Source organism: Gnatocerus cornutus, chromosome 1 (assembly GCF_029298725.1).
Source record: "Gnatocerus cornutus isolate USDA-ARS CGAHR chromosome 1, icGnaCorn1.1, whole genome shotgun sequence".
NCBI lineage: Eukaryota > Metazoa > Arthropoda > Insecta > Coleoptera > Tenebrionidae > Gnatocerus > Gnatocerus cornutus.
This window is the reverse complement of record NC_142233.1, coordinates 34,879,091-34,906,088: the sequence shown is the minus strand read 5'-3', so window position 1 is coordinate 34,906,088 and position 26,998 is coordinate 34,879,091. Positions and strand designations below refer to the sequence as shown.

General features: G+C 31.0%; 1 protein-coding gene and 3 non-coding genes across 4 annotated transcripts in view; all 4 read right to left on the bottom strand.

The window, feature by feature from the left end:
* The window catches only part of LOC148182067 (pikachurin-like), an 84,123-nt gene that overhangs the window by 30,752 nt on the left and 26,373 nt on the right, over positions 1–26,998 (bottom strand). The window contains exon 4 of the mRNA XM_088033392.1: positions 4,656–4,857. Within this exon, the coding sequence (XP_087889518.1) occupies positions 4,656–4,857 (202 nt within the window). The remainder of the gene's footprint in view (positions 1–4,655; positions 4,858–26,998) is intronic.
* On the bottom strand, positions 14,658–14,729 carry TRNAP-AGG (transfer RNA proline (anticodon AGG)). The gene has a single exon. It is a non-coding gene; the product is annotated as a tRNA-Pro (tRNA).
* Positions 15,193–15,264, bottom strand: TRNAP-AGG (transfer RNA proline (anticodon AGG)). The gene has a single exon. It is a non-coding gene; the product is annotated as a tRNA-Pro (tRNA).
* Positions 24,301–24,372, bottom strand: TRNAP-AGG (transfer RNA proline (anticodon AGG)). The gene has a single exon. It is a non-coding gene; the product is annotated as a tRNA-Pro (tRNA).

Below are 26,998 nucleotides of genomic sequence, written 5' to 3'. Positions count from 1 at the left end.
TATTTTTGCCCGAAGTGCGATAGATTTAGCACAATTTATCATTGTTTTACGGAGAATTTAAAACTGTTTTTGAAATCTTTTTAGGGCACAAATAACAACCGAATTATTCACTTTGTTACTCGATAGTTAAAACGGTTCTTTATCGTCGTGTATAATAAATAACTGTTAAAACGAAGTAGATAAGCAGAATATATTTATAAAGTATGGAGGTAATATGTCTTAAGCTAATTGGCTCACAAGTTATAATAAAAGATTTATGCATACAACATGCAAAAGTTGGCGCATATTCTGCATTTTCCATAAAACCCACCTTTTGCGTCCAACGCACCGCGTCGACACGAAATTTGCGTGCGTATTTTTCTCTCAAGAGTCGTTTTATTTTCCGTGATAAATGCAAACAACTTATCTTGATAACACCGCACGTGAATTTCAAATTTAATACTGATCTTATTATGCTAAATATACTAGTGTTCAAAAGTCTTGCACTCTCCTCATTTTTGTATTATTTTAAAGAAAACTAGAAATTAGATGCTTTTCCAAAAGCCTGTTTGTTTTTTGGTCTTAAATTAGATACATTTTTAGCCATAAACTTCACTGAGGCGATAACATGCTAAACAGCAAAAACCAAATATTTTCAACTTCTCGTTGGAAAAATTTGTATTTTTGTTGTTTTTTAAGTTCTGACTATGAAATTTGGGAAGGTTACGACTTCTACAGTGTTTATCAACTGTGCAAAAGTGCATTTTTTAGAACAAGAAATGGAAATTTTAATTTTTATTTTATAACGAACCAAATATTTGTAATTTTTTGTTAATAAAATTTGAAGTTCTGTTAGTTCGATTTTAAGTTATGACAATGAAATTGGTAAAGATTACTATACTTTTAAAGTGTTTATCAACTGTGCAAAAGTGTAAAATTTTAAAACGAAAAATCGAGATTTTAGAAAATTTCATTTTAGGACGAACTAAATATTTTTACATTTTAGCTATTATAATCCGTATTTTTGTTGGTTTTTAAGTTATATCTATGAAATTTAGGCAGATTACCACTTTTTAAGTGTTTAATGACTGTGTTAGAGTACAAAAATTTAGAACAAAAAATAGAGATTTTAAGACGAACCAAATATTTTTAACTTTTTAACTTCACTTTTAATGAATGTCCAAGAAATGCTAGATTTATTTGGGAAAAAGCTACACATTTTCCCGGAAATATTTAAGTTGAATATTAAAAAAACTAAGGCGCATCCACCATTTTAACTCTAAAATAATGAAGTGCCCGAGAACTCTTGTTGAAAATTGCACTTTATCTGACGTTGAAATCTAAATTTCCCACAGACTCGTCTGCACTAAATTAACTGTCTTACTGTTGGCGAAAAGTATTCTATTAGAACTTGGAATATCCCACAAATAAGAATGTTTGAAGAACTGCTGAATTATTTAACTTAAATTACTTTTTCCGAGCCAAAAGAACAAAGAAAAAGATAAATAATACTTGTTTTACAACAAAGAGTTCCTACCTTGTAACTTTTTATTAAAGACTTAAATAATTCAGAGTTAATTCCGTCTTACGATTTTGTGGACATATTTTAGAATCCCGGCGAAACTTCAGAATGTTAATAAAATTAAAAGCCTTTTCATGTCCGGGCCGACACGACTTTTTTCAAAAACAACGGAGTTAATCACATTTTTATTTAATTTTAATGAAATTAATTTTGATTTGAGGAGAGTCCCGGCGGCGGCGACGTGGGGGAGGAGGGCAATAGATATGAAGTGGCAACTTGACGCTGTAAAATAAAAATTTGATATGGCTTTCAAGGGGAGAAAATCGATCTAGCGTGAAAAACTACAGTGTTGGGAGGATACAGTTGCCAAAGTCAAATATTTAGCTCGAAATTTCAGGCCGTGTCAGCAACGAAGATAATTATCAAGCCCTGCTAACATATTAATTTAGAAAACTCTAAGTTAAGTTTTCGGGAGGTTCATTAAAGGTGATTTCCACGTCGTTAAGTTTCGAGTAATGCTTAAAACATCAAAGATTTTCAGAGAAATCAATGCAACGTTTTTCAGTGGCGTGCATCTCATATTGAAAATTCTGTTTTTCAAGAATGCAATTAACGTCAGAATGGATTAGTCTGTTTTGTTCAAACTACGAAGGAAAATATTTCCATTTGATAAAAATGGTGGATGCGCCGGGAATTTTTCGGAGATTGAATAATAAACGAGCAGGAATCTGCTGCAACCAAAAGTTGTTTTAGCTCTCCGGTAATTTGAGCGGACACCTGTTAATAAACAACATGAAAATGTCATAAAAAGAGCTCATAAATGTCGGGGAATTTTCATGAGTTTATCGACTGTCCCGCCTGTAATCGACGAAAGCATTAAGAATAAATTGATTGAACTGTGCATGTAATAAAAAAATAAAAGAAAAACACGTCTGTGGAGAAAATCCATTTACAAGCTACAAAAAATATGAGTTTGTTTTGGAGAACAAAAAACATCACAGCTCAAAAGCGCTTCGATTATTCTCAGTTATCAGACTTTGATAAAAGTCACATTGTTAAAATGACAAAAGGTTAAAGAACAAACGAGCGACAGAATGGTTGTTGAGTTTAATGGCCGCAAGCAACCATTTTAGAGGTAGTTTGCAGATTTTGGTCATTGGTACAAAACTGTGATTTTTATTGCGGGTTTTCCAGATTTTCATAAAAATACGTGTCTTGGACTTGACGACAAAACTTGATTGATAAATGGGAAAAATATTAGTCTAAAAGTAAATTACTTTGGTAACAAAATAGTTGAAAGTTTCTGGTTCGTCCTAAAATAAATAAATACAATTTTCTAAAATCTGTATTTTTTGTTCTAAAATTTTGCCTTTTGATACAGTTAATGAACACTTTAGAAGTAGTGATCTCGCCAAATAGACATAACTTTAAAACCAATAAAAATACGAATTTTAATAACAAAATGTTAAAAATATTAGATTCGTTCTAAAATAAAAGTCTCTAAAATCTTTATTTTTCGTTCGAAAATTTTGTACTTAAGCACATTTAATTAACACTTTCAAAGCAATAACTTCCCTATCTTTCATTAACACAACTAAAAAACTAACAAAAATACGAATTTTAATAACAAAAAGCTCAAAATATTTCGTTCGTCCTAAAATGAAAATTTCTAAAATCTCAATTTTTTTGTTCTGAAATTTTGCACTTTGTCACAGTTCATGAACACTTGAGAAGCAATAACCTGCCTAAATTTTATTGATATAACTATATAACTTAAAAAAATACAAATTTTAATAACAAAAATTTCAGAATATTTGGTTCGTTTTAAAATGAAAATTTCTAAAATTTGTATGTTTTGTTCTAAAATTTTGCGCTTTGGCACAGTTAATAAACACTTTATATGAAATAATTTCCTCAAATTTCATTAAAATAACTAAAAAACTAACAAAAATACGAATTTTAATAACAAAAAATTGAAAACATTTAGTTCGTTCTAAAATAAAAATTTTCTAAAATCTCCATTTTTTGTTTTAAAATTTTTCATTTTGGCACAGTAAATTAACATTTTAAAAGTAATAATTTCTCCAAATTTCATTGACATAATTTAAAAACTAACTAAAATAGAAATTTTAATAACAAAAAGTTGAAAACATTTGGATTGTCATAAAATAAAAATTCCTAAAATCTCTGTTTTTCGTTCTAAAATTTTGCACTTGGGCGCAGTATTGAACACTTTATAAGTAATAATTTCCACAAATTTCATTGAAATAACTAAAAAACTAACAAAAATACGAATTTTAATAACAAAAATTTCAAAATTTCTGGTTTGCCCTAAAATAAAATTTTCTAAAATTTTGATTTCTTGTTCTAAAATTTTGAACTTTAGCGCAGTAAATGAACACTTAAAAAGTACTAACCTCCCCAAATTTCATTGCCATAACTTAAAAACTAACAAAACTGCGAATTTTGATAACAAAAATTTAAAAATATTTGATTCGTTCTAAAATAAAAATTTCTAAAATATTTGTTTTTTGTTCTAAGATTTTGAACTTTGCCACAGTTAATGAAGACTTTAGAAATAATATCTTTCCCAAATTTCATTGACATAACTTAAAAACTAACAAAAATACGAATTTTAATAACAAAAATTTGAAAAATTTTGGCTCGTTTCAAAATAAAATCAGTATTTTTTGTTCTAAAATTTTGGAGTAGTTTGCAGTAGTCTGTTCAAAATTCTAATGATTCGTACAAACCAGTGATTTTCTTTGCTGTTTTTCCAGCTGTTCATAAAAGTGCGTGTCTTAGCCTTGGCGACAAAACATGATTGATGAATGTGGCGGATATTAGAGCGCTCGGGTTAAACGGGAGAAAATTGCGCGACAAACTGCTCTAAAATGAGAATAATTCAACATTTTCGTGCATTTTTATATTAATTTAAATCGAACGAGCGTGTAATAAAGCCGCACTTCCCCCCATAATCCCATTCTGATTTAACATCATCCCTGATATTTCCCCTGTGACAGTTCCCCTTTTTCGCAAGACGCACGTTTCGTGGAAATATCCACCTGTGTGTTTTATCTTTCACAATGATCCTGTCATCATAAATACTGCGAAGATAAATGACCTATCTAACAGAGCAACAGCAAAGTCTCACCTAAACTCCACAAATCCTTGATGTAGTAAGAGGGCCATAAAATCACCAGCCATGTCATCCCTTTCCCCGGTCAGAAAGAATATTCCATCGTAGGCCTCCGGACGCAGTTCCAGGCTGACTTGGACGTGCTTGTACGCTCCTCGAAGAGCCGGAAATGCCAGCCAACTTGAACCCGTGAACCGCGGCGACCGGATTTCCAATTCTATCAACAAAATAAAAAGAATTTAAGGAAATTGGAAGTCCAGGTCAGAGCGGTCGCCAAACAAAAGGAAATTATTCAGTGTACCACTTGTTAGCACGAGTTTGATTTCCTGAAAAAACGAAATTGAACAACTTCACCCTCTATTTTAGTAATAACGTAATGATGAGCAATAACTCAACAATAATGTTCATCGATCTGAGTCCCCTCTAGTCATTAGGGGATGAAATGAAAGAGCGGTGGTGCACTCGAATTCCGCTTACACAACCACGAAATTCGTCCACTCTAGCCATTATTTCATGAGTAACATGCAAACCGATTATTTAGTCGAAAATAAAGCGAAATTATGCCACAACCAAGTCAATTTTCATTCAGTTATCCCCAGAGATCAATAAAAACATTTTCAAATCACTTTTATTCGTTCAATCAATAAATACACAAATTACCGCCTGCATTACCTTTCCCGGTCACCAAATGAAATTTTCTCCTCCGAAAACTCGCAGGCGGAATAAAGTCAAGAGTGCAATAAATAAGATTTTATTAGGAAAGAATGGAAGAAGGAAAATGGAACTCACTTTTTTGCTGCATCGCAATTTAAAATTTCGGATTAAAAACTGTACGATTAGCGTCAAGTACAAAATGCGTGGCGGTTATTTGTCACGAGCTTACACAAGATCTTGGAAACTGTCGCAAAATTGAACGCAAACATTGTCACAGCGCGCCGCGACGCCATCATATTTCTCGCCAATGGAATCGATTGAATAAAATCTGTTTGTTTTCCACTTACCACAATAAAGTTAGAGCTAGTAGCGTCGTAAAGTTGCCACGACATTGTCACCGCCAAGTGAGGCGAGGCGCAATAAAAATGATCGAAAATAAAGAGAATTGAGGATTCAAAAATGGTGGATGCGCCGGTTTCATTGTTATCAACAAACTAGTCCAGGCAAAATAAACACAAAAATTTTAAAACCTCGGAAGAATTCCCATAAGGCTGATTTTTTTGTGGACGTTTATTTTATTTTTCCAACTATGCTAAAAATGCTAAAAATGCCAATGCTAAAAAAGTTACGCGCTGGTAAATGTCAAAGAAAACAAATATTTGCAAATATCTTTTCACTTGTGATTCTAATGGTAAAATACTTATTATGAAAATTGTACCTTGTCAAATTTACCACAAAAATGATCTCGCAATATTTTTCGTAAGAGTTACCATTTTTGAGATATGAAAGTATTTTTCAAAATTTCAAGAATTTTATTATTTTTTTTTTATATTAAGGAAGCATTGAGTGAACTTAACCTACGAAATTTTCCAGCAAGTTATGAAATTAATCTTCTGCAATTTCTTTTTCATGGTACTTATTTTCTTCAAGAACTTCTTCTAGTTTTTAAGAGTCCTTAAAAGAACAGAAGAAAAATTATGTATATCTTTGTTAAAATCGTACAATTTAGACTCATTTACCTAAGATTCAGGTAAGATAAACTGCGGCAATTACTACTTACTGTTGAAAAATAAAACTTAACTTTTTCACTCAAAATCACTAGTTTATTTCAAATAAATAAAAACACAGTTTTAATTACCTTCTAAACTTCATTTCATGTCTTCATGTCTGTCTTCAGCAATAATAAAGTTGGTCATTACCAATATTTAAAAATTGATAATGCACAACATTTTTAACCATTGTCATTGTAAAATAAAAAGCAAAAATGGTTTTTGACTACTGACGATAAAACTAGCAAAGTTACAAAATTTTATAGAAACTGTAGAAATTTGGTTTGGTCTTAAAATAAAAAAATAAAAAATTCTAAACTTGCATTTTTTGCTCTAAAATTTTTAAATTTAGTGGAATTGATAAGCGTACCGTAAGTTATAACGTAGAAAAATTGTATTGAGTTAGTGTTTAAATTGTCAAAGTTACGTAATTTTGGAGAAAATTGTGGTATTTTTCATTCCTCTGAAGAACAATCTAATATTTTGGCATTTAACAGAGTTAATAAACTTTTTGTTTATTTTTGTTTTTTTTTGCGTTTAGATTTCCAAATTTACGAAATTTTATAATAAATGGAAGGAAATTTTGGTTTATCCTCTCAATAAAAATTTCTAAAAATACTCCTTCTTGTTCTAAAATTTTAAGATTTAGTAAAGTTAATAAGTATGTTGTAAATTATAGTGTCGACAAATTTTATTGTTTTAGCGTTGGCAAAGTTACGTATTTTTTTACAAAATGCTGCCTTTTTTTAATCTTCCTAAGAGCAAACATTTCTACATATGCTCTTTCTTGTTCTATTTTTTAGGAATTTGGCACAGTAAATAAACATGTTAAAAGTAGTAAATAGTCCAATTTTTATTGTATTGGCGTTAAAACTACCAAAGATACGGAATTTAATAGAATAAAAAGGAAAATTTTCGTTTATTTTGTAAAAAAAATCTAAAATTGTTTTTTTTGCTGTAATATTTTGTTATTTGGCCCAGTAAATAAACATGCAAAAAATAGTAACTACCTAAATTTTGTTTGTCTTGGCGTTAAAATTATCAGAATTACGGAATTTTATAGTAAATAGAGAAAAATTTTGGCTTACCCTCTTAATACAATTTTTTAAAATTTTTCATTTTCATTTTCAGCTTTTTCTTCACCGAATATTTTGGCATTTAGCACTGTTAATAAACGTGTCAAAAGTAGTAACCACTTTAATTTTGATTGTCTTGGCGTTAAAACTACCAAAATTACGGAAAAATAAACTGGAATAAAATGTTAAATTCTCATGGGTCTGTGAATTCTAAGAGCAGTTCTAAGGTCTTTAAAATACTTTGTTATACATTAAATATCAGTCAACGTAAAACACACTTCTGTCATTTTGTGTACAAAGAATTGCTCAAATATTTCAAACTATCGTTCTAGATAACTAAAACACTATGTTATTACATTAAAGACGCCAGATTTTAATATTGTTAAGTGTCAAACTTGCCTCTAAAGACGATGATAGAGACTAAAATGAAACATTTTGGAGATAATCATAACTGTGCCTTCACCTATTTCAGATAAACTACTCAATTTTATATTTTAAAATGATAGTTAGAACTATATTTTTATTTAAACACGTTGGAGAGTTAAGTTTAATTTTTTGAACACTATGTGGGTAATATAAATCCAATGAAAATAACGCTTAAGTATGAGATGTCAACGAAGATATACAATTACGAATCTATTTTATTTCTTTTAGGATCTTCAGAAATTATATCAAGTTCTTGGAAAAAATATACACGAAGAAATTCAATCTGAAGAAGATTAATTTCATACAATGTTAGAAAATTTGGTGAATTAGACTTTTTCGATGTATTCTGTTATAAAAAAAAGCACTCAAAGTAGTCTATTTTGAAGATGCTGTGAAATAGAGACAATTTCTTGTAAATTTAAAAAAAATCCCTAATTCTTGGAAACGATAAGTCCTACAAAAATATTATGAAGTTTTTTTGTTGCAAATTTGATAAAATACAATTTTTAAAATAGATGCGATTGCCCTTGGAATCATCCGTGACAAGATATTTGCAAAAATTGTTTTCTTTGACATTTACCACCGCGTAACTTTTTTAGCAGCACACCTATCGATGGGGACTTTTGACAATTTGATTAAAACAATAAAATGCAGGCCCACACAAAAATCAGCTTGTTGTTTATTTTGCCTGGACTACAACGCTAAATTTTCAATTTCGATGCGACTTTAAACAACATTTCTACACTTTCTCAAATTAGCAAATGTTAAGCGTCGCAGTACAACCGATCTACCAGCACGTGCCCGTAAGTAATAGCAGATTTTCCTGAAGGGCTCTGATTAACTGGTCTTATCGTGTTGTCATCGCCCGTGTCGACAATCCCGTACACACAAGACTGATTGCTTTAGAGCATTGCTGTAATTTATTCCGAATTCAAACCACGACGTTATTATTCAGGAGCACGAAAAAAACTAGTCATGTAGAAGTTTCAGTTCCAAAACTCCAGAAAGCTCGCTAATTAATATTAAATTATCCACGTCAAAGAGGTTTATTTAACTTTCTTTCTCCTCCATTAAAGTTTGATGTTGTTGCAAGCGAAGCGCGCTTTTCTGCAGGATATGCAAGTATCAGAAAACAATAGTTTGGAATAGATGCGATACTGTGCTGACCTGTGCTTTCTCATTAAATCGATGCAACCAATTCTGAAGTTTGCAGACAAGTCAAAGGGATGATTTTAACCTTGACACGTCCTGCGCACCCTAAAATCCCCAAACTTCGATTACATGTCAGTTCGATGCATTTTTAGTGTCCCTCCATCTGCAAACGTACATATTTCCCGGTGCATTTTCGTACGTGATCCAATAAAAGCGCACAAAACAGTCAATTTTCCGTTACACTTGTCTGCGCCGCAGATGGTGAATCTGATCATTGAACGTTTCGAATCGGTTTAAGTACGAGTTTCCCGACTTCTGACACATAAAGATGTGACTCAAATTTATCATTCGATATATTGCGGTGGTGATTTATATCCCACATTTTAATTTCATATCGGTGCTACTTCCCGGAGTAAAAAACTCGGGTCCGGGCGAAAAACACTGGAGTGGCGAAGACAACACTCGTCTGATTGATATCGTTTGAAAATTGGATCCCGGAACTCAATTCAGGACGCGCGTTTTTGCGGGTTCGGGGTCAGTACAAGGTAATTAATTAATCAACAGAACGAAAGAAGGAATTTAAGATTTGCCACAAAATTGCTCGAAATCTTTTTCATTCCACATCTGATACATCAAAAGACAGAATTTTGAGACTGCATAGTGTCGAATTTTATTACCACTAATACAAACCAGTTGATTAAAATTAATAAATCAAATCAATCAAATCCGTCAGGAACAAATTTTAAATAGATTTTTGTTAATAAAATTTATTTATTAGACTACAAACTTGCAATTGGTGAAGATTTTTATCTTAAATTGAGTTGTTAGATGGACCTAATTACAAAAACATTGGACCATCTAGACAGATTTAAAAAAAATTATTACAAGAATTAACCAAAATTTTGAAAATTTGAATAAACTTTTGTAAATCCGTTATTAATTTTGCTACAACTTTAAAATTTATGAAGATTATTACCTTAAATTTGTTTGTTAGATCTGCCAAATTGGCAATAATATTGGAAACCAAATTAAAAAATTATTACACGATCTAGACAGATTTTAAAAATTTTTATTACATGCAATAAGCAAAATTTTGAAAATTTGATTAGAGTTTTGTAAATCCGTTATTAATTGGGCTACAACCTTGAAATTTGTGGAGATTATTACCCTAAACTTGATTATTAGATCTGCAAAATTTCAATTAGATTGGAAAGAAAAAACAGATTTTCCATTTTTTTTACATTAGATTAAATTTTGAAAGGATTTTCGTAAATAATTCACTTTTATGGCTCCACAAGCTTGAAATTGGTGAAGATTAGTATTTTTAATTAGCTTATTAGATGGACCAAATTACAAAATATTTTGACGATCCAGACAAATTTTAGAATTTTTTTTTACTAGGAATAAACCAAATTTAGTAAATTTGATTAAACTTTTATAAATCCGTTATTAATTGGCCTACAACCTTGAAATTTGTGGAGATTATTACCTTAAACTTTTTTGTAAGATCTGCTAAATTACAATAATATTTGAAGAAAAAAACAGATTTTACAATTTTTTATAGATCAGAGTAAGCAAATTTTGACAAAATTTTTAATAGATTTTTCTAAATAATTTATTTATTGCTTTACAAATATCTCTGAGTCCTGACTTTATAGAGCAAAACAACTTTTGGATTTAGAATCAGGGGGAAACATTTTTTTCATTATTGCTATTCTTTGTTTTTTTTTAGTTAAAAAAATATCAAAATTTTAGAGGTGATTGATGACAAACCCACCAATTTCACTTCAAGAAAATCGTGCGAAAATCTCTAAATTGTAGAGTAATTTGAAACATGAAGAAAGAATCTAAAAAATTGGGTCAGTATAAGGTAAAAGATAAATTGATAAAAAATATTAGTCCTTAAAGGCTATAAAAACTCCATAAAAACTCCCCTAGAGTAATCCTAGAGGATTACTTTTAACTCGCCAACATTGCTCGCGCTATTTTAATACAAAATAATAAAAGCCGTCATAACCCACATCTCTATAAAGACAGAACCGGCAGTTACATTTTATGTTTTAATATGCTGCATCTTTGCCACCTGAGACGCATTCCAGCTCGGCAAATTTTCCAAAGAAAAATTCGAATGCAAGCTTCAGCAAAGGACATAATAAATAATGCATGTTTGCGAGACGAATGTTCCATCAAACTCTTTCGAGCAAATATTTGTACAGGAATGTGCACTTTAAAGAGACGCAATTCCTTGCGCAAATAAACTAACAATTATTCCATTCTCCTGTAAATAGTCGCATCGAAATCCCCGTAAACTTGTCATAAGCAGCAACATCTTTGTTCCTCCAAGTTTTTTGTCGGATTTCGCATTCATTAAAACTTTATTCCGTCGCACCTCAATCTGCATATTCACCTCGACGTGAAAATGCAAATCGAGTTCGACGTGGTAATTTTTGAATTTATTACTTACATGGAGATTTTAACTTTGAAATGATTGCATTACGTGTTAAACCAGCACGGCTACTTTTGGCGAAAGCGACTTTATGATCGAAGATCGATACGGACACGCAAACAATAAAAAATTAATGGCGCTTTCAGCTTCGATTAATAACGCGACTGGTCCATTAACTATAATTCCAGTAGTGTCCACTAAAAGAGATTCTGCGGGAAATTGCTGTGTCACAAGTGTCGGCGGAAAAGTATGAAAATTAAGAGGCGCAATGAAAAATGTGTTTATGGAAGAACAAAACAGCCTGTAATGGCCTTGTCTTCCGTTTACATTGTTATCTGACCGAATTAAAATTGCGCTCGCTTGGCCTGTTGCCAAAGTCTTGCCAAGTTTATTTTGTAGTAATTAAAGAATAAAAACGCTCGCAAAGAATTTCACTTTTGTGAAAAAAGCGACTCGGAGTAAATTTTATTCACATATTATTTTCATAATTTACTGTCTCTCAAACATTTCGTACCATTTTTACCACTACAACAAGGGTGGTTCTCCACGAAATCAAAGGGTAATAACTAGGAATATGGCAACAGATCCTGACGGATTTAATATTAATCAACGGAACGATTTCAAACAAAGCGTGTCATGTAATGTTACAGGGCCTATTAATTTCCGGGTTGAACGCAAATTGCATTAAACTTGCCGAAAGTTGGAGAGGATTCAAAATATTAGAACGAGGGCAAAATTAGTGAAACTGACTCATTGAGAGGTTTCGCAGTACAATGGGATTGTATTAGTGGTAATAAAATTCGAAACTATGCAGATCTGAAATTCCACCTATTCTCTGTCTTTTGATGTCACCAGATGAGAGATGAAGAGGATTAGTACAGTGCTATTTTGTCGCGAACTTTAAATTCCTTCTTCCGTTCTATTGATTAGTTAATTATAAGTACTTTGTACTGACCCCAGACCCGCAAAAACGCCCATCCTGGATTGAGTTCCTGGATCCAATTTTCAACCGATATGAATCAGACGAGTGTTGTCTTCGCCACTCGAAAAACTCAACTTTTGTTGTTTTGTTAATTTGGCAGTTCTAACAAACAAGTTTAGGCTAATAATCTCTACTAATTTCAAGCTATAAATAAATCATTTACAAAAATTTATTTTAATTTTGTTCAAAATTTGTTTATTCTAATTTAAAAAAAAATGTTAAATCTGTTTTTTCCTTCTCATATTATTGTAATTTGGCAGATCTAACAAGCAACTTTAGGCTAATAATCTCCACAAATTTCAATTAATAACAGATTTACAAAAGTTTAAGCAGATTTTCAAAATTTTGCTTGTTATCATATACCTAATAAAAATTTCTAAAATCTGTCTAGATCGTCCAATAATGTTGTAATTTGGTCCATCTAACAAGCCAATTGAAAATAATAATCTCCACCAATTTCAAGCTTGTAGAACTATAAGTAAATTATTTACAATTTTTTTTAAACTTGTTTAAAATTTGCTTATTTTAATTTATAAAAAATTATAAATTTTCTCTTTTTCTTCCAATATTACTGTAATTGCCCAAAATTTTGCTTATTCTGGTTTATAAATATTTGTAAAATTTGTCTTTCACATCTAATATTAATCTAATTTGGCAGATATAACAAACAAGTTTAATCTAATAATCTCTACAAATTACAAAGTTGTAGCCCATTTAATAACGAATTTACAAAAGTCTAATCAAATTTTCAAAATTTTGCTGATTGCATGTAATAATTTCTAAAATCTGTTTAAATCGTCCAATAATCTTGTAATTTATTTCATGTAACAAGCTAATGGAAAATAATAATCTCTACCAATTTCAAGCTTGTAGTCCTATAAGTAAATTATTTACAAAAATCTATTTAAAAATTGTTTATAATTTTGCTTATTCTAATTTATAAATATTTGTAAAATCGGTCTTTTACATACAATATTAATGTCTTTTGGCAGATATAACAAACAAGTTTAAGGTAATAATTTCCAAAAATTTCAAGGTTGTAGCAAAATTAATAACGAATTAACAAAAGTTTATTCAAATGTTCAATTTATTTTTCAAAATTTTGCTTATTTCAAGTCTAAAATCTGTCTAGATCGTCCAATAATTTTATAATTTGGCCTATATAACAAAGTTTTATCCAAAATGCACTAATAAAGTAGTACTATATTCACTAATTTTAGACAAATAAACTTCTCTTTTACTCTCTAAACACTTTAAAGAAAATTATGCCACATTTCCATGACAACAATGCAAGATGGCTTTCTAAACGCTAAAAATTTGTCACTGCTGTCACTTCTGTCAATTCTTTTAATGCCTTAATTGCAACCAACAGAGGCTTTGGGTAAAATCTAGTATTATATTCGAGTGTAAGGACAAATTATTCACGACAAAAATCAATTATTCTCGAGATCGTCTCGAGAATAATTGATTTTTGTCGTGAATAATTTGCGTCCTTACACTCTTATATAATAAATATCTATTATAGGATAATTTAATTCTCTTTCCACAACACTAGCTAGCAAATTTTTTCCAAAATTTGTTGACTTGTGTAATTCTATTTAGTCTAACGGCACATTTCCCGTGCTTTATTCATGAATACACTTCTAAAGTTAGACGCTATTCAGAGAACGCACTGTATGCTACCTAAACCTGCAATTTACACTACATACACTTTAATTACGCGTCATTAACAACAACAGAAAGTGCTTGATGTAGCTCTAAACAGAATTTAATTCAGAAATATGTAAACTAACTAGAAACAAATATAATTTGGTCTAATTACCCCCGTACATGATTACATTTTTAAGTAGATTTTACCTCAGTTTTAATTACTATTTCACGTGTAACAAATGTCCGTACTTAAAATTTAAATAAAGCACGAATTCAAATTGCGTTATTACATTACAACCTCAATATGTAAAACCCAAAGATAAAATCTGGGTCGAGTTTTTCAAATGTAAATTATATTACAAGCGAAAATATTGTTTAATAAATGACTTTATTCCGTACAAAACTTTATCCAAATAAAATTACCTCCAATGTGGTAATAATATGTTATACGAGATATGAAAAATAAAGGCGCAATCTCGCTGTAATTACCCCGCTGCATTATTTATCGAAATAATCACTTCACAGTTCCCTTCCGTATAAACTTTCCCCGGGATTAACCTGGATAGTGTGAAAACAAAAAACGGGCTCGTCCGGGATTTGAACCCGGGACCTCCCGCACCCTAAGCGGAAATCATACCCCTAGACCAACGAGCCATGGTATATTTTCGTCCTATCGAATTTTAGTCCGCCGTGGGAAATATAAATCTTTATCTCGGTGCAATAACGTAATTGAAGTTTTTATTACACTGATAAACCTCACTTTATGGTTACACTTATTTATCTTAGAAACTACAAGCAAACTTTACGATGTTTTAACGTGTGGTATTAATGCATTTTTGCTAAAACAAGACTATCGATAGTGTCGTAAAGTCAACTTAACGACACCGGCGCTCACTTAATTTAAATTTCGATCGATTTAATTAACATTTAAAATAAGCTCGGCTCTGTAACGAAGGCGCGGGATTAATCTATATTTGATTTCTATTTGATTAAAAGCAGGGGCGGGTTAGGCGAGATTAGGGCCTGCAACGTGCAAAATATGAAGAAAAAAATAAGTTGAGGTTTAATGTATGTCTCTTCAGTTTGTTTTTTAATATGTTTTTTTAATAAAAATGGAGGGCTCGTCCGGGATTTGAACCCGGGACCTCCCGCACCCTAAGCGGAAATCATACCCCTAGACCAACGAGCCGATGTCATATCAGAGCGACACCTGATATCGTCTGCTGTGAAAACGAAGTGAAAGGTCTTACTTTCGCTACCACACCCAGAATTCTACGTTCCGTTTAACGGAAATATGTGTTTTAATAATAATGGAACGACGACAAATGTTTCGTTTTCTTTTAATATGTGAGACAGGCAGTTTCGGGTTGATGGAGTTTCAGAGCTCCGAGATTCTGTAATTTTAGACAAATTTTTCTGTTTTGGGTATTGTATTCCAATTCCATGATCGATCACGGAGTGAAGATTCGTACAAAAATTATTTGTTAATTTTACTCCTTTTACGAGTATTATTGTCATATTCTCCCAAAGCAAAATATACAAATTTTAATAGACCCAAAACACTTTTATAACTGATCCACAAATGGTTCAAATACTCCTGTAAGAACAAGAAATGAACTTTTTAGAAAATTTCTTTTGGACGAACTAAATATTTTTAATTTTTTATTTCAAATTCATATTTTTCTTAGTTTTTAAGTTATAACAATGAAATTTGGAAAGATTACTACTTCTAAAGAGTTCATTAACTGTGCTAAAGTGTAAAATTTTAGAACAAGAAGTAGATATTTTAGAATATTTTATATTAGGGCGTACCAAATATTTTCAACTTTTTGTTAATAAAATTCGTATTTTTGTTAGTTTTTAAGTTATGACCATGAAATTTGGGAAGATTACTTCTTCTAAAGTGTTCATTAGCTGAGCCAAAATGCAAAATTTTAGAACAAGAAATCGCAATTTTAGAAAATTTTTATTTTAGAACGAACCAAATATTTTCAAATTTTTGTTAATAAAATTCCTATTTTTGTTAGTTTTTAAGTTATGACAATGAAATTTCGAGAGGTTACAACTTTTGAAATGTTTATTAACCGTGTCAAAGTACAAATTTTCAAAACAAAAAATCGAGATTTTAAAAATTTTTATTTTCGGACGAACCAAATATTTTTAACTTTTTGTTATTAAAATTCGTATTTTTGTTAGTTTTTAAATAGTGACAATAAAATTTGGAGCGGTAACTACTTTTGAAGTGTTTATTAACTGTGCCAAAGCACACTTTTTAAAAACAAAAAATCAAAAGTCATAAAATAAAAATTTTTAAAATCTCGGTTTCTTGTTCTCGAATTTTGAACTTTGGCACAGTTAGTGAACACATTAGAAGTTGTAACTTCGCCAAATTTTATTGACATAACTTAAAAACTAACAAAAAAATGAATTTTAATATAAAAAATTAAAAATATTTGTTTTTTGGCATATAGCATACAATCGTATCAAAGAAATTTAAGGCTACAAATTTTTGTGTAATTTTAAACCAAAAAGCAAAAACATTTCTAAACGCATGAAATTTTCAGTTTCAAATGAAATACAAAAATCGAGAGGGCACAAGACTTTTCACATTAGTGTAAAATAGAAATTTAAACGAACTTTTAAACAAATAAATAAAATTGGCAAAAGCGGTTGTCTGTTTGTTTGAAAAATACTAGTACAAACGTCAAACAATTGGTGATCACATTACAAGAAAAAAATTCTTTAAAACTTGTGGGCAAACAAGAATGCCAAACTGATTTTCGGAAAAATAGGCCAATTTTGCAACCCCAGCAATTTAATTTCCGAGCGTTTGATTGCAGATTTCGTCTCTTTCATGGTGAGAGGACAAAGAATTTGTAATTTTCCGCAAACCTGAAAAAATATAAAAAACAGGTCCTGTAATTAAAAATGGTGGAGGCGCCGCCGCCGGATCCTTTATTGTACACAAAACAGTATTTCAATTATTATAAAACCGAACAGAAGGTAAAGACATCCACTTATGATTGCTTCGTTTGTCCAAAGTCGTTAACCTTTCGCTTTCCCATTAATTAAATGCAGGTATTAAAAGGAGAATTCCAAAATGAAATCCTCCAAGGAATTCTTTCAAATACCTCGCAAGATTTATGACGGGGCTTTCAGTATCAAACTGGCCGAACGAGGGCTTTAGTCGGGAATTGCGGAAATATCCGCAATAATAATTAAGAAAAATGCTCCGATCTCGTCCGATACGCCACAACATATTTTCTTTATTACAAATCCAGCAAACAGAAGTCGTAAAAGTTGCGCTTCTTTTCCTTCCCTTGCCACCGGAAAGTTTCCTAGACATAGTCCCCGTCGCAGAAGTGTGGGTAGTAATAAATAAGGGCTGCAGGTGGGTAATCTGACCCTTGCGTCGCTGCTAACAGGGGCGGTGCAGAATGAAACTAGGGTCGGTCCACGTCTATTAACTGGTGCAGATTGAAGTTGTTGGGTCCAGCGAGACGATGCAGTATTCACGAGAAAACTTTACTATTTAATAAAGCGAAATCTGTCCCGTTGGGCTCATTTCAATTTTTTAGTATTGCAAGTCGACAATAAAAATAACAAAACGAGTAATTTAATGATTCGAAAACCTTTCATCAATTATTCATAGCAGTTACAGAGAACGACTGCAAAGTTCTCCGCATCTCAATCATTCCATCCACGTTTAAAATGTATGTGTGCTATATTATGCCACTTCTATCTTTCTCGTAAATTTCTTTACAAAGACTTGGAGGTAAATACAATAAAAGGAAGCCGTATCCTGCTGCCATTTCAATAGAAACAATCAATTGAACTAAGAAAGCACCAATGTATTTGTGTGCAACGTTGAGATAAACTTGTTTTATTCCAACATCTCTACTCTTTGATGATAAAGGAATGAGATTACGCAGGAAAAAACATGTTGAGTGTAGAAACCATCTGTGTGCTCCTGAAAGAACTGCGACCTTTGCAACTTATCATTTCATCGCTGATTTAACGATTACCTGCGTAATAAATACGATTTAGGACGGACTGACGCTTCAAAAGAATACAAATTTAGAAAAGAGACTCTAGCGAGCTTAAATAAGATGATAAGATTAAAGGTGAATTAAATTAGTGCCTTCTCTAGAGCTTGGAGTAATGCAGTGTGCATATTAAAAGAACTCCCATTTGAATATTTGCAACAAAATGGATCATGCCGGTAAATAAAAGTGCAAAACTACAGAAAACTGACGAAAACTATTTTGGGGATCATTTTATACATTATGATTTTGCAAAATGACAAAAATTTACGCGCTGAAAATATTTGATTCATCCTAAAATAAAAATTCCTAAAATCTACATTTTTTGTTCTAAGATTTAGTCGTTAGGCATAGTTAATGAACACCTTAGAAGTAGTAACTTCCCCAAATTTCATACTGGTAACTTAAAAACTAACAAAAATACGAATTTTAATATCAAAAAGTTAAAAGTATTCTTAAAATGTATTTTTGTTGAGTTATGACTATGAAATTTGGGGTGATTACTTTTTCTAAAGTGATCATTATCTGTGACAAAATGCCAAATTTTAGAACAAAAATTGAGATTTTAGAATATTCTCATTGCAGGGCAAACCAAATGTTTTCAACTTTCTTTTATTAGATATTAGAAATTTTTGTTTTAGAACGAATCAAATATATCTAACCTTTTGTTATTAAAATTCGTAGTTTTGTTAGTTTTTTAATGATGACAATGAAATATAGGGTGGTTACTATTTCAAAAGTGTTCATTAACTGTAGCAAAGTGCAAAATTTTAGAACAAAAAATAAAGATTTTAGAAATTTTATTTTAGAATGAACCAAATATTTGTAACTATTTATTATTAAAATTCGTAGTTCTGTTATTTTTTAAGTTATGACAATAAAATTCAAGCAGGTTACTACTTCAAAAGCTGACTGTGCCAAAGTGCAAAATTTTCGAACAAAAATAGAGACTTTAGAATTTTTTTTTTTTGAGGCGGACCAAATTTTTTCAACTTTTTGTTATTAAAATTCGTACTTTTGGAAGTTTTTAAGTTATGATAATAAAATATGGAGTAGTTACTACTTTTAAGGTGTTTATTATCTGTGTCAAAGTGCAAAATTTTAGAACAAGAAATCGAGATTTTATTAATTTTCTTTTCAAGACGAACCAAATGTTTTCAACTTTTTTTATTAAACTTTGCAGCTTTGCTAGTTTTCAAGTTATACTAATGGAATTCGGGGACGTTACTATTTGTAAAGTGTCCATTTACTGAGCGTAAGTACCAAAGTTTAGATCAATAATTAGAAATTTTAGAAATTTTCACTTTAGAACAAACTAAATATTTGCAATTTTTTGTTATTAAAATTCGAATTTTTGTTAGTTTTTAAGTTAAAGCAATAAAATTTGGTTAGGTTACTATTTCTAAAGTGTTCATTAACTGTGCCAAAGTGCAAAATTTTAAAACAAGAAACCGAAATTTTAGAAAAATCTCCTTTTCGGACGGACCAAAAACTTAAAACTTAAAGGGGTGCAAAAATTTTTGGACGCGTATGTATTTCGGCCGATCTGGCAGGCTAACGAAAGCCCCCAACGCGCCATGCTGTGCCATCTTCCAAACTTCCAAGTTCTGCTTTCTTCTTCCATCCTCGTTTGTCCAAGTCAGCTTAAGCAAAAGAATACGTGACATAGCAAAAATATCACCGCTCCATAAATACCTCAGGAATACGTTTAAAAGCTCCTCAGGAATAACGGGCTATAAAACTCGGCTTGGTGATGTTCCGAGTCACGCAGATGTTGTTTTCAAGCACGCTACTTTCCAGATATGATCCAAATATGTGAGTGAGTTTCGAGATTCGCTCGCGACGTTTTTGAAAGTTTCAGATCTCAATTTATAGTTGCGGTTTTAGAAGCAGACGGATATAAATCGTAACTTTTAAATGAGTTATAAAACAAACACACGATAATTGCGCTGGAAAGTTCGTAATTGTACCGGAAATTATGAAGACAGATTCGGCGATAATTTTCGGGCTAAAAGTACCGGTCAAATGCAAATCGATCGATGTGTGTATTACCACTAGTGCAACCCGTTATCATTCCAGTCGTAGAAACTGCTTATTTACGACCATCGATTTTGCAATTAAGGTGTTTGCTGGTATAATTTACCATCGATGCGGACCTCACTACTAATTTCCCTGCGCCATCTATCACCTGTGCAAAGTTCACCACAAGGAAAAAGAGCCAAGTTTAACAATAACTCAATCAACTCAGCCTTGGGTTGTTGAATAAGCCCTCGGTAAATATGAGGGGGAGCACAATGGGCACACTTTTTGTTATCCGACATAATGAAATTTTTAACAATACCAAATAAGATTGTTCGAATCTGCGAAATTACGAAATTGATTACATAAAGAAAATAATGATAACCCTTCGCCCGTTGAATTAATTTGATATCGATGCCGCTCCAATATTCCGGAGTAAATGGAGAGAATCCGGCGTGTATTGATAGAATGCAGATCTTTTCAATTTTAGTTCATTAACTGGTTCGTCGTTAATAAATAAAGAGACGTATTTCGCGGAATTTAAAACGGAGAGAAAAATTGGCTTTTCCGGTCTCTGGTCGAAGATAAGTGGAGCCGCGTCACTATCGCAAATGGTTGTTATTAAACGCCGGAAAATGGGAAATAAAATTTGCGAGGATGATGCTTCATACTAAATTAATAAAATGAAAAAGAACCGAAAACTTTTCTAATAAATATTTTACAAAAACGTGTTTTTATATCCCGACAAACTGTGGTGTTATCTTCCGAATTTATTTTATTCTCATTGCCAATTCTAGATTTAAATTTTAAATTAGTTCCGCAACAGAATTTTTTTCACTAAGATCGAAATTACCATATAATCGATTTTAGGTGTTCGTCCAGCCAACAGTCTTTCGCTTGTTCTAATTTTTTTCCGCCAATTTGTCATCGGGGCAATGGTATAAATTATGTGGCACTCTGTGGCGAGTTGACAAACTAATCTAAATAATTAATGGATAACTTGTGTACATTTTGTACTTGTCCACAGGATTAAAATTACAATTGATGTTAAACACATCGAATATAGTTTGTGGCCGCGTCGAAAACATGCACGAATGATTCCGACAATATCGAATGCAGCCATTAATTACAAGTTCTAAACAAAAAGCTGTTGAATTGAATTATTTCAGTTGCCGAAAAACCGTTGCAGGGACATTTTATGATATTAAAATTTTGCTTCCTTTGCATAAAAGTCGTTTCAACCATGAAAACCGAATTTTATTCTCCATAAACTTTCTCTCAATCGATACATTCTTTGTTGGCGTTTTGACATCGGAATGTTTTCCTTTGTTGGATTCTCTAAAATGATAAACGAAACTTTAGGGTCTGGAATTTACTTAGTATTTCCGGGTTTTAAACGTCATATTCAAAGGAGCCGCAGAGGTACGTGCATGCGTACAATACGCACTGTTTTGAAATAGATGTTTACGGAACAAGTGCAAAAAAGTGCCGAATTTCGTACGAGTGGGAATGTAGATACACGACTCTGCATCATCTAGGTCTAGAGCAATAAAATTTACAGATGTTACTACTCTTGAACTATTTATTAATTGTATTATTAAAAAGCAGAGTTTTTAAAAAAATTTATTATTAAGAAGAGCCAAAAATCTACAATATTTTGCTTTACAATTCCTAACTGTGTCAATTTCTGCCCTTGGGCTATAAAAGGTTACTACTTTTGAACTACTTATTAATTGTACGAAATTGCAAAATTGGAGACCAAAAAACACAAAATTTAGATTTTCTTATTTGTAAGAGAAGCTAAAAATCTTCAATATTTTTCAATAAAATTCCTACTTTTGTCAATTTTCGTTCTAAAGCATCTGCAGAGGTTCTACTTTTGAACTACTTATTAACTGAACCAAATTGCAAAATTGTAGAACAAAAGACACAATTTCTAGAATTTTTTATTTTGAAGACGAGCCAAATATCTTTTATATTTTTCTATAAAATTCCTAATTCCGAAATTTTCATTTTAGAGCAACGAAATTTGCGAAGGTTAGTACTTTTGAACTACTTATTAATTGTACCAAATTGCAAAATTAGAAACCAAAAAAAACTAATATCTAAATATAATAAAACTAAACAAATATCCAATATTTTTCTAAAATCTCTAATTCTGTCAATTTTTGTCCTAGAGCAATGAAATTTGCATAGGTTATTATTTTGAAACTACTTATTAATTGTACTAAATTGCAAAATTGTAGAGCAAAAGACACAAATTTTAAAATTTTAGAATTTTTTATTTTTAAGACTAGCCAAAAATTTCTTATATTTTTCTATAAAATTCCTGATTCTGTAAATTTTTGTTGTAGAGCAATGAAATTTGCCGAAGTTATTTCTTTTGAAATACTTATTAATTGTACCAAATTGCAAAATTAGAAACGACCAAAAAACACAAATTTTAGAACGTTTTATTTCCAAGAAAAGCCAAAGATCTCCAATATTTTCCTATAAAATTTCTAATTTTGTTAATTTTTGTTTTAGAGCAACAAAATTAGCGAAGGTTACTACTTTGGAACTACTTATTAATTGCACCAAATTGCAAAAATTGTAGAGCAAAAAACGCTTATTTTAGAATTTTTTTATTTTGAAGACGAGCCAAAAATCTCATATTTTTCTATAAAATTTTGCATTCTGTCAATTTCCAAAATTTGCGAGGGTTACTACTTTTGAACTACTTATTAATTGTACCAAATTGCAAAATTGGAGATCAAAAAACACAAAATTTAGAATTTCTCATTTGTAAGAGGAGCTAAAAATCTCCAATATTTTTCAATAAAATTCCTAATTTTGTCAATTTTCGTTCCAGAGCTCAACAAATTTTGCGGAAATTACTACTTTTAAACTAGTTATTAACTGTACCAAATTGCAAAATTAGAGATCAAAAAACACAAATTTTAGAATTTTTTATTTGAAAGAGAAGCCAAAAATCTCCGAGTATTATAAGGTTCTAAGTGATTTTTTGTGAAAATTTAAATTGTCTGTTTTGTGATTTTAACAAGCCAAAATGATTTTAATAGATTCTGCCATTTTTTAAATAAATGCTTAATAAATTAAAGAGATATCACTGATAACGTGAACACTGATCAATTTAATGCAAATGTTAGAACATTATAATTCTCAGGTCGCGCAATATTTTTCTAAAATATTATCTAATTCTGTCAATTTTTGTTCTAGAGCAATAAAATTTGCTGAGGTTACAACTTTAAAAGTACTTATTAATTGCACTAAATTACAAAATTGTAGAACAAAAAACACAAATTTTAGAATTTTTTATTTTCAAGAAAAGCCAGATATCTCCAATATTTTTCTATAAAATTCCTAACTTTGTCAATTTTTCTCTTAGAGCAATGAAATTTGCGAAGGTTGCTACTCTTGAACTATGTATTAACTATACCAAACTGCAAAATTGTAAAGAGAAAAACCCAAACTTTAATGCCTGTTTTATATAGAATCGTAGGAAAAATCTGTTTCGATGGGCGTTTGTGTTTTCGCAACCGTTCATATCTCGAGAGAGATCATGAACTCTCAAACTTCTATGAAATGTAGACCGAAGTTATACCAATTTATAAATGCGAGTTGCGCTAATAAAACTTATAAATGGCTCGAGTTTGAACCGAGTTCAATGATGATAAGTATACGAAAATAAATTCGTAAGGAGCACGACGGTCCATACAAATAAGAACTCTAACTTCATATATTCCAATATTTCAGCTCCGCTTTATTGTGACTTTAGTGTTTGAGCGAATTTTTCCAGTCGCTTAGTTTTAAAAATGTATCCACTTTATTGTTGCACCCTCTTTTTTAACCCAACGCGCTTTCAATTTTCTCCACTGTTTACACTGAAATGTATAAACGAAGCGATGGCGAAAAATCCGCTAATTTTAGACAGGGAGCTTATTTTCAGCAACAAACATTTTCATTCTTCAATGGAGTTTTTTAATGGATAGTTCAGGGATCTTTGGAGTATGAATTCTGTTGGCAGCTCTGCAGAGTGTGGTTTGGACAGTTTGAGGTTATGCATACGTTGCCATGGAAAGATATCCAATGACGTGATTCCGAAGCGACTTGATTTTGGAGAATGAACCACAACACGACGAAAAAATGCGAAAAAAAAGTGTGGGCTCGTCCGGGATTTGAACCCGGGACCTCCCGCACCCTAAGCGGAAATCATACCCCTAGACCAACGAGCCAGCTGAACGATGTTCGTCGCAGTAAAATTATCACGTGAGTAATTTAAAAACTTTCACATTCAAATACGCCGTTATTGACTCTGAAATTTTAATTATCACGAGTTCAGTATTTCGAAGCAAACAAATAATAATTCGGCGAAAAATATATTGAATTTTCAAAAGTATTGGTAATAATTATTTCATAATAATTTCAATATTGACTGAATTGATTCAATTTTAATTGTGTTTGCTTTAAACTTTAGGTACGCCGTGACAGCAGCCCACTTCGATCTCCCACGTTTAAAAAGTGACGTGTTATGCAACCAATTATACACTAGATTTTAAGAAGAGTCGAGAAACTTGGGGTCAAACTAGTCCAATTCTTCATTTTTGTGCTTTTGGGACAGAACCCGTTCCGCCTCGGAGCAATTGTGTTTGCCACATCCCCAGAAAGCGACAGATTGGAGCTCAAGAAAGAGAAACACAGTTTGCCTCTGGGCGACTTCAGTCCACCAATCGATACACGAAAATTCATCTTAATAGAGTAATAACTTGTAAATTGCTTGTCAGAGGACTTTGGGATTTCGCTGTGGTAATAAGATTGAAAAATCTTCAACGTTTTTCTATAAAATTCGTAATTCTGTCAATTTTTAGAGCAACGAAATTTGCGGAAGTTACTCATTGATTAACTGTGCCAAATTTCAAAATTGTGGAGCAACAGACACAGATTTTAAAAATTTTTACTTTAAAACGAAGCCAAATTTTTTTATAAAATTTCTAATTCTGTCAATTTTGGTTCTAAAGCAACGAAATTTCCGGAGATTATTACTTTTAAACTGTTTATTAAGTTCGCTAAGTTGGAAAATTATAGAGCATACAACACAAATTTTAGAATTTTTTATTTTCAAGAAAAGCCCAAATTTTCCAATATTTTTCTATAAAATTTCTAATTTTGTCAATTTTTGTTCTGAAGCAACGAAAATTCTGGAGGTTATTACTTTTAAGCCGCTTATTAAGTTCGTCAAATTGCAAAATTATAGAGCAAAAAACAGAAATTTTAGAATTTTTTACTTTGAACACAAGCCAAAAATCTCCAAGAAAATCTTTATAATTTTTCTATAAAACTCCTGATTCTGTCAATTTCTGTCCTAAAGCAATAAAATTTGCGGAGGTTACCTACTCTTAAACTATTTATTAATTATACCAATTTGCAACATTGTAGAGCAAAAAGCACAAAGTTTTTATTTTCCAGATTATTAAAAAATCTTTAATAATTTTCTATATAATTCCTAATTCTGTCAATTTTTGTCCTAAAGCAATCAAATTTGCGAAGGTTACTACTTTTGAACTATTTAGTAAGTTTACCCAATTACAAAGTTATACAGCAAAAAACACAAATTTTAGAATTTTTAAGTTTGAAGAGGAGCCAAAAATCTTCAAGAAAATCTCCAATATTTTTCTATAAAATTCTTGATTCTGTCAATTTCTGTCCTAAAGCAATGAAATTTGCAAAGGTACCCACTCTTAAACTATTTATTAATTGTACTAAATTACAAAATTGTAGACCAAAAGACACAAATTTTAGATTTTTTTTAATTTTAAAAGAGCCAAAAATCTCAAATATTTTTCTATAAAATTCCCAATTCTGTCAATTTTTGTTCTAGAACAACAAATTTAATTAATAATAGTTAATAATTTAACAACAAATTTACGGAGGTTATTAATTTTAAACTATTTATTACGTCTACTAAATTGCAAAATTATTGAGCAAGAAACACAAATTTTAGATTGTTTTTTATTCAAGAGGAGCCAGAAATCTCCATTATTTTTCTATCAAACTCCTAATTCTGTCAATTTTTGTTTTAGAGAAACAAAATTTACGGAGGTTACTACTTTTAAACTATTTAATAATCGTACTAAATTTGAAAATTGTAAAGCAAAAGACACAAATTTTAAAATTTTTTAGTTTGAAGAAGAGTCAAAAATCTTTAATATTTTTTTATAAAATTCCTGATTTTGTCAATTTCTGTTCTAAAACAATGAAATTTGCAGAGGTTACTACTTTTAAACTATTTATTAATTGTACCAAATTGCCAAATTGTAGAGCGGAAGACACAAATTTTAGAATTTTTTCTGTTCAAGAGATTGGAGCCCAAGAAAGAGAAACATAGTCAGCCTCTAGGCAATTCCACTCCACCAATCAATACGCGAAAATTCATCTTAATAGATTAATAACTTGTAAATTACTAGTCTGAGGACTTTGGGACTTCGCTGTGGTCACAAGATTAAAAAAGTAATTGGAGAAGACTTGCGATGCTGCATCGAGGTGACCTAGATAACTAGTCACATGGGAAATAGATAAAAGAAGCTGAAAACGTAATATTTTGAACTTCAACGAGCTTAAAAATAACTAAACTGTAGAAATCAATAACTGTTTTAATGATGATTGATGAATCTAAAAATATCCGAAATAAATTAGACTGGAAAGATGGGGTTTTAGTATCGGTTTTTTTAACATTGAAATTGAGTTTGTGTAGCGTAAAAGTTGATTTAATCATAAAAACGATAAACGGCAGTCGTGACAGGTATTTTAATTAAATGTACGTTAGAAACAATATTTAATAACGTTCCGACATAAAACGAGGGA